Below are 8,882 nucleotides of genomic sequence, written 5' to 3'. Positions count from 1 at the left end.
TTATCGAAGCATGCAAGCTGGAAAGGCAATAGGGTTTGCAGTCGAGAAGGGAAAACATTTTCATAGTCTAGTAATAGAAGGTATTGCCTATCAACATTCTATTCACTTGAAGGAAGGAGGACTGAGGGCCATCTTAGAGGCTACCTACCTGGTGACTCAGAATATCAGTAGCTCACATATAAAATGCAAGCTACTCGGGAGGCTCTGAAAGACTGTGGTTCAAAGCCAGCCCATGCAGAAAAAGTTACTCCATCCCCAATTAACCAGCAAATGTTGAAGATATGGTTCAAGTGGTAGGTTGTCAACCATGACCAAGAAAGTAAGAGTGTGAGGCCTCCAGTTCAAGATAAAACAATAATACAGTTACATTTATTTAAGCCATAAAGGCTTGGATAAAGAGTTTGTCAGCATCAATCATGATACTTCCTTTTTGGTGAGAATAGTTACCCCTCAATATCTTTTCTTCCCTCCAACTGTTAACAGTAATCACCCCAAATTTGGGGAGGCATAAGGCTATCCATACATGCCGGGCTCAGGTCGCCTCCCCTGGCGCAGAGATCAAGGCTCAGCTATGCTTCTAACAGCTCCCTTTCTCACCCTCTCCCCTGGTCACCCGACCCGCAGGTGAGGCCAGGGTGGAGTGGGGGCCCAGGAAAGACCACAGGTGCACGCGGTCTTACGAGATCGCTTTACCTCCCTCCTTACCCGTGAAGAAAGCCAGGCGAAGGCGGACCTCTGAGGCGCTTCGTGAGCAATCTGATTTATTAAGGCGGGGGCAAGGGCTAATGGTAGGAATGGACGAGAGAGGGCGGATCGGCCAGGACGCTAATAGGCTATGAGCTTGCCATATGACCCCCTCATGAGCGAACATCACTCGGAAAGCGCCAGGCCAGGGGGAGACTGGGGGCGCATGGGCTGGCGAGAAAGTTTGGGGGCTGTTCGCAAAGCCGGTTCTTCTGTTTCCGGACCCAGAGAATTGTGGCCTGCTTCCGCATTCCCCAGGGCTGAGGGAAGGGCAGCATATCGGGCACGCTCCCAATGCCCATCCCCCGTCAAGTCCAAAGGCTGGACCCCAACACATAGACAAACTACATATCTAGATGGTTAAGTGTGGCCATATTGTGAGCTGTATGTCACTCTGTGCTAATATCATGAAAAGTAAGTTAGGATGCTAAGAATTTCTCTTAGTGGCTACAGTGATTGCCTAGCATGTGCAAGGCCCTGGATTTGAACTCCAGCACACAAAGAAAAGAGAAATAAATAGAAAGCTAAGTGTCTCCCCTTTCCTTTTTGTTCTTTTTTGAGGCTAGAATTTGAATGGTTGCCACTCAACCGTGAAGAAGGCAAGAGTCCAGAAGATGGCACAACAAAAGATAAGGAATTGAGGTCCTCAGATGTAGTTTCAGAGAAGCCCAACACCCCTTACTGCATATTAGAGAGGATTTTATGTGATAAATAGACTATCTTGTTTAAGCCATCGCCATTTGCTGGCTGTTACAGTAACTAAACAAATATCCTGACAGATCACACAAGGCTTCTAAGGCAGTCACTAGCAGTGCTCCTAAGGAGTCTCCTGGGGCATCTGTGAATTGAATCCTTTTCAAAGAGTGCCTGTGAAAGCAAGGCTCTGTGATTGCATGGTGTTCCTGCTTTACCTCATTCCAGTCTATCCTCAAAATCAGCTCTCTCTTTTCCAGGGGCCCCTTTAAGCATGCTGCTATGCAAAATTTGTCACAGCCTTCTGGCATTACCCAGCACTCGGAAGACTTCATTTGTTCAACCTTCACTTATTCCACTATTCTGGGGGGCCCTTCTTGACAGGCAATTGCCATTCTAGGCCCAAGGAAACAGCAGTCAACAGGCCAGACACAGGTTTAATTCTTGCAGAGAACTGATAATTTAGAAGGGTAGGAAAGAACAAACAAGATGATTTGGGGAGATAAAATGAGAAAATAACCTGAAATTCATCTTGGTATGTCCTCTAAGACTACATAGGCAAATTGGGCTTGAATTGCTGAATACTTTATAGTCTTTGGGGTTGCTAGCTCCCAAAGATGGTCTCCATAAACCCTGTCTTTTAAGTGTGTCCTTATAAAAGAGACACATTATTTCCACTTCCATGCCCACAAATTGGTGCCATGAACACAACTGAAAACACAGAGGATGAAAAATTGAGAGAACATGTTGAACACTAATAGTAATTTGTCAGTATACTTCTCATAAAATTCAAATGAATAAAAAAAATAAGGTAAGTAAAGAAGGCTGTGCTTTAACTTCATGCCTTATAATTAACTAGTTAACATTCTGTTCATTTATTCAACCAACACATCTTTTTTTTATTTCTTATCTTTTTTTTTTTTTTTTTGGCAAGTCTTATGACTTGAATCAGGGCCTGGGCTCTATCTCCAAACTTGCTCAAAGCTAGTGCTCTACCACTTGAGCTACACTTCTGGCTTCTTTTGGTAGTTTATTGGAGATAAGAGTCTCACAGACTTTCCTGCCTGGGCTGGCTTTGCACCATAATCCTCAGATCTCCTGAGTATAGGATTACAGGTATGAGACACAGGTGCCTGGCTTGGACTTGTTATAGTGTAGCAAGGACTGTCTTAGATTTTTGGCATGTTAATTATGACTCTGCTGTGGTTTGCCTGTGTCCCCCAAAGTATATGTGCTGGAAACTTAATACCCAGTGCCATAATGCTGAGCGATAAGACCTTCCAAAGGTTTTTAGGTGATTAGAGCTCTCTGCTCCATAAATGGCTCAATTCCAGCACAAACATGGGTTCATCTTGCAGGAGTGGGTTTGCTCTAAAGTGAATATGCTTTTCTCTTGCCTTGTCTTACTCTATGTTCTGGCCTTCTACCATGGGATGAGGGAGCAAAAATACCCTGGACCCTTGCTTGATCTTGAACTCCCATCCTCCAGAGAAATACATTTGTGTTATATGGAAGCCACCCAGCCTATTATACTTTGTTACAGCAACCCAAACTAAGTATATATGCAAATTTTTGAATGTGTACATTTTTTCAGAGGATGAATCCAAAATTTAGTTGAATTCTAATCCAAAAACAAGAACTACAATTTAAACCATGATTCAGCCAACTTTGACCTTAAGCAGAACTTTTACCTTTGTGCTACAGTCATGCATCTGTGTGCTTAGTTAAGTCTTCCTAGAAACTCTTCCCGTAAACTTCCTAGAAAATATCAACTGAGGGGCTGGGAAAGTGGCTTAGTGGTAGAGTGCTTGCCTTGCATACATGAAACCCTGGGTTCAATTCATCAGTACCACATAAACAGAAAAATCTAGAAGTGCTGTTGTGGCTCAAGTAGCAGAGAGCTAGCCTTGAGCAAAAAGAAGCCAGGCACACTGCTCAGGCCCTGAGTTCAAGCCCCAAGGCTGGCAAAAAGAAAAAGAAAGAAAGAAAGAAAGAAAGAAAGAAAGAAAGAAAGAAAGAAAGAAAGAAAGAAAGAAAGAAAGAAAGAAAGAAAGAAAGAAAGAAAGAGGAAGGGAGGGAGGGAGGGAGGGAGGGAGGAAGGAAGGAAGGAAGGAAGGAAGGAAAGAAGGAAGGGAAAAAGAAAATACTAATAGACTCAGAAATAGAAGCCCAAACTATATGATTAGGTTTAAAATTCATGGCTCCATTGTACTTTCAGCTCCTCAGTGGAACAGGACTAGTTACCAATCTCTTAGATACACCTGGGTGTAGTAAGTTGTTACCAAATACCTACTCTGCCCAGATTTTAAAAATCTGAATTTCTCTACTTTCTTCAGACAATTATTCTTATTCACAGAGTACATCCTCCCTTAGACTACTCCTCTGTAATTCCCATTTTACCACACCATTTTAGAGCAGACATGTAAGTTCCATCTGAAGGTACACTTACCCTCTGAGACTAAGGGCATGGCCAACCATGTGTAGACTTGCATGGGCACCAGACAGATGCCGATGCAGTCCCAGCCACCCCTTGTACCATGCCACACTAAGGTGCCCTTAACTCACAATATTCTGCTTCTGCCAAACTAACAGGAACAGGCAGAAGGAACCTTGAGCAACTCCATGGCTCCAGCCATTGTTCTGTGAGCATAGCTGGGAGAAGTCAAGTGCAACTTGGCCTGGCTCTAGCAGAGATATTGTTCCAAAACTGACACTGTCATTGAAATAGCAGGGGAAAAAACCCCACCATAGTTCCTGCTGCTTCCCCAACAACACAGTCCCCACTAACAGCTATCCCAGAACCTTATCTAAATCTATACTGCAGTCAAGAGTGGGTATGAGTGCAAAATGGGGCTCTCCAGTCCCTGCCACCTCTGCTTCCTATTTCAGGTCTTGTCCTGAGGACAAGTACTCCAAGCCCCCCACTAATGCCAGAGGTTCATGCTAGTAGCAGAGTATCAGCAATGTCTGCAGTAACTCCCATTGCCTAACAGAGGCCACTATTCCCACTGTCCATGTAGCCACACTGAAAGCACACTGCACCCACTGCTGTCTATATATCTTCCTGGATATTTGGAATATCCTCACTCTTAGTGATCTGCAGACAGAGGGACTCTTGGACTCCAACAAGGTATACACTATGCCCAACTGCTAATCACAGCCAAATGCCCTATGGGGAGACTACATTATGGTGATCAACTAGATAAAAGCCAACATTGCATAACAAACACATCCTTAAGAGAAAACTACTTCCTCAAATTGCTACCTATAACAGAGGTAGAGGAATTTGATGCAACACATGCACTGGCCTCAGAAGTAATGATGCTTTCAAAAGAACATCATTTTCTAGTAGCACATTCCAAAGTAATCAGAATGAATAAAATGCCTGATAAAGAATTTATAAGAAAGATTAAAAATAAGCTCAACAAGATCCAAGAGAATACAAGTAAATAGTCAAATGACTATTACATGAATGAGATAGTCACAAAGAAACAGAGATTTTGAAAATGAATCAGCAATTTTAGAAATGAAGAGCTCAATAAATAAAATAAAAAATATACTTGGAAGTCTACAAACTAGATAAGTAAAATAAAGGCTAAGCTTGAAGACAGTCATTTGAAATGTTCCATTCTGACAGAGAGAGACAGATGGAGTTAATCAAAGGGAAAGCATTCAAGATTTTCAGAACACTATTAAACAAACAAACAGCTGTATTTTGGAATACCTGAAGGCAAAAAATAAAGGTTAAGAACATAAAAATCTAATTCAATAAATAACAGTAGAAAACTTCCTTAATCTGGGGGAAGGGATGTATATCCATTTAAGGTAGGATTATAGAATCTCAGCAGTCAGAACCAGAAAAAAAAATCCTCAAAATTGTCAAAAGTAAAAGCTAGAGAAAAAATTAAATCTTCAAGATAAAATAGCCAAGTCACATTTAAAAATATCACCCATTAGAGAAGCAATGTATTTCTCAGCAGAAACTTTACAGGCCAGGCCAGAATAGAACGATATATTCTAAGTCCTAAAAGAAAAGTAAGTGCCAGCCAAGATGACTATATCCAGCAAGGCTATCCTTCAGAACAAAGGAGAAATAGACTTTTCAAGGTAAACAGAAACTGTGATAATTTATAATAACCAGGCCAGCATTTTAAAAAGTGCTCACGGGAGTCTTACATCCCAAAGTGAAAGACAGATAACTACCACTATGAAAGAGTAAGTCATACTAGAAGAGTAGATACGCAGAAGAGAGCTAGGAGAGGATCAGACTTTATCAACACAATAAAACATCAAATCACAAAGAGAAGAAGAAAGAATACTCAAAATAACTGGAAAAAAGTCAACAAAATGATATTTAAAAAGTACTTAATAATAAATTGAACGTAAATAGAAAAAATTCTCAGTTATATCTGACAAAATAGACTTTATGATAAGGATAAAGGCTGAGGCTGTCATTATATAATGATCAAGGAATCAACTCAATAAGAAAACTAAATCTATATTAATGTCTAAGCACCCAATATTATAAACACTATTAGATTTTTAAAAAGGGATAATCTCCAAGACATAACAGTAGAACATTTCAACACCCCACTTTCACCAGTGATTATCCAGACACTCCACAAAATCTTAATCTCAGCATGGTGGTACATCTCTATATTCACAAAACTGGAGAAGCTAAGGCAGGAGAATTTCAAGGCCAGCCTTTGCTGCAAGATAGCTGCCTTCAGTCAACCAGAGAAGCAAGGGAAATGATCCTGAGAATCAGGAAGGAAAACATTTTCTCTTGTGTACCCACCAACACCCTTCAGTAACAAGACCTAACCTTAAGACATTTGGAAAAGGAGAAGTATTTGCAGGATCTATTCCAGCAATTCAAAGTAGGGCAAAGAAGGTTGGTTACTGGGCTGCCAGACCATATACTGGTAACTGCACATGTGTTCAAAGTATAGTGTTTTATTTTTCTTTCATGGGCTAGGCACTTCTTAGGCCATTCAGATTTGAAGATTTCTTATCTCTTTCAGCTCTTGGAAATTTGTTTTTATTGTTTCTTTTTCTTTTTATAATACCTTTACCTTCATTTTCTTTGTTCTTTTCTAGGTTACATCATTGTAGGCTATGTCTCTTGCCTTTTGGATTGATTTTTTTTAAGTTTTTTTCTCCTATGCTTTCTTTTCTTCTTCAGTCAAAGACATCCACTTAATTTTAATATCTGTGCTTAAAATATAACTTCCTATCTTCCCTTCCCTCCAATCATTGGTAAATCACCATTCTTGTCTTCAATATTTATAAATTTGAGTATTATAGATGCTTCATATAAATGGAGTCATGCTGTATTTATCTTTCTGGATCTGGCTTTTTCACAAGGTCTATCCATGCACATTGAAGAATTTCCTTTTTTAAGGAATAATAGGGATTCTGAATGTGTCTACAACACATTTGCTTTATCCATACACTTACTCATGAATACCTGGATTGTTCCATATCTTGATGCTGGTAAATAATGCTATAATGGGAGTGCCAGACCTATTAGATTTTAATTCTTTTGGATAAATAGCCTGAAGTAGGACTGTAGGAACATATGAGGGGTTATTTTTAATACATTGAGGATCATCTATGTTATTTTCTGTAGTGACTTCATCATTTTATATTTCTACTAACACTGAGCAAAGGGCTTCCAGTTTCTCCACATCTTTGTCAAGGCTTGTTATATTTGTCTTTCTATCTGTTATCTATCATTTTTCAAGTTTTCACTAGAGCTACAGCTCTATCACCTGAGCCACATCTCCACTTCTGGCTTTTTTCTCATTAATTGGAAATGAGAGTCTCTTGAACTTTTCTGTCCAGGCTGAATTTGAACCTCAGTTCTCAGCTCTCAGTCTCCTGAGTAGCTAAGGATTACAGTCATGAACCATTGGTGCCCAGCATTATTTTTTTTTAATATTTAAGTAGCCTTCTTGACTAGTGAAAGATGATATGTCAGTGTGGTTTTGGATTCCCATTTTTCTGATGACTAGTGTTGGCCATTTGTACAAAAAAATTATGAATTAAATTAATTAACATAATTACCTACAGACTTTAAAGAGCTATTTCTTGTTCTTAAATTGACTACAAATTCATTATGGCATTTTGTTAGTCTTTTGTAGATATGATTTCTCAAATTTCTCTGAGCTTGTTTTTTAGCATTTGTACCTGCCATCTTTCATTCTTCACATTATCTATTTCCTCTAGGATCATTTATTTTTCTGTTAGTTTATTAGTTATTTTAATCATGCATTTTCATTTTTTTCTAATATCTGGGGCCTACTTAAGTTTAAGAAGGTGACGGAAATTCTGCTTCCAGCCAAGATGAAGTAAAGGGAGGAGATGCTCTCCGTTCTGGAAAAGCTTTAGAAAGGTTTTTTAAAGTATGCACTCTCCATATTTTCTTCTTTCCCCTCTTTCTCATCTCCTTAAACAGTAAACACACACATATGTACACATGTGTATATGTATATGTGTGTATATGTGTGTATATATGTGTTTCATGAATATATTAGTCTTTCGGGTATAGCTTTCATATGTGAGTGAAAACATGATTACTTGGCTTCTTTGTCTTAGCTCATTCAGCATGAAGTTCTCTCCAATTTCATCTATATTCTTGTAAATACAAGACTTCACGTTCCTTTTTAACTGCATAATATTCTGTGACTTATATGTATGTATCTAATACCTAATACCTTACAGTTTGACTACAGTAAACAGCATGGTAATAAATATGGTATGCAGTTATTTTTCTTGTATATTGATTAAACACATTTGATATATGCTTAATAGTGGCATTACCAAGTCTATTTATGTATTTGTTTATTTATTTATTTTGTGCCAGTCCTGGGACTTCAACTCAGGGTCTGGGCCCTTGCTATGAGATTTTTTAAAAAAATTTTTGTGGAGGCTCCATACTGATTTCCATAGTTATACTAGATTACATTCCCACCAACAATGTATAAGGGATCCTCCTTCTTCCCTTTCTTCTCCCAACTTCATCGTTTTTCCTTTCCTTTTTCATCTCCTTCTCCTGTTGCTAGATTTAGGAATTTAGTAGGGTCATAGAGCCCTTCCTAGACTATCTAGTGCTGACACCATCATTTACCTTAAAACTCCTTCATAACACTAGAACCAAGGGGCACTTAACAAAATATTGGACTGTAGATTAGGATGGTTGAGAAGAGAGCCAGCAGGAGATGACATCTCTAATTAAGGTTAACAAAACCCCAGTCTGTGAAAGAGTGGTAATTTGTTAGACACCTTCCATGAAGGATGTGAGCTGAATGAAGCGGGTTCAAAGGCCTCTGTGCCAGTCTTGGAGAAAGCAATCAGCTAAAGTACAATAAATAACTATGCATCAAGACACAAAATTGGAAAAAGTAATTATCTTGAAGTCCTGATGAAATAATCATGACAAA

At 39.1% G+C, this 8,882-nt stretch overlaps 1 protein-coding gene across 1 annotated transcript in view; it reads left to right on the top strand.

The window, feature by feature from the left end:
- Window positions 1–5,488: 5,488 nt before the first annotated feature.
- Window positions 5,489–8,882, top strand: part of Erich2 (glutamate rich 2) — a 35,004-nt gene continuing 31,610 nt past the window's right edge. Inside the window, 1 exon segment of the mRNA XM_048345751.1 lies at window positions 5,489–5,544. Within this exon segment, the coding sequence (XP_048201708.1) occupies window positions 5,489–5,544 (56 nt within the window).

This window comes from Perognathus longimembris, chromosome 4 (genome assembly GCF_023159225.1).
Source record: "Perognathus longimembris pacificus isolate PPM17 chromosome 4, ASM2315922v1, whole genome shotgun sequence".
NCBI classification, from domain to species: domain Eukaryota; kingdom Metazoa; phylum Chordata; class Mammalia; order Rodentia; family Heteromyidae; genus Perognathus; species Perognathus longimembris.
This window is presented reverse-complemented; position numbering and strand designations above follow the sequence as displayed.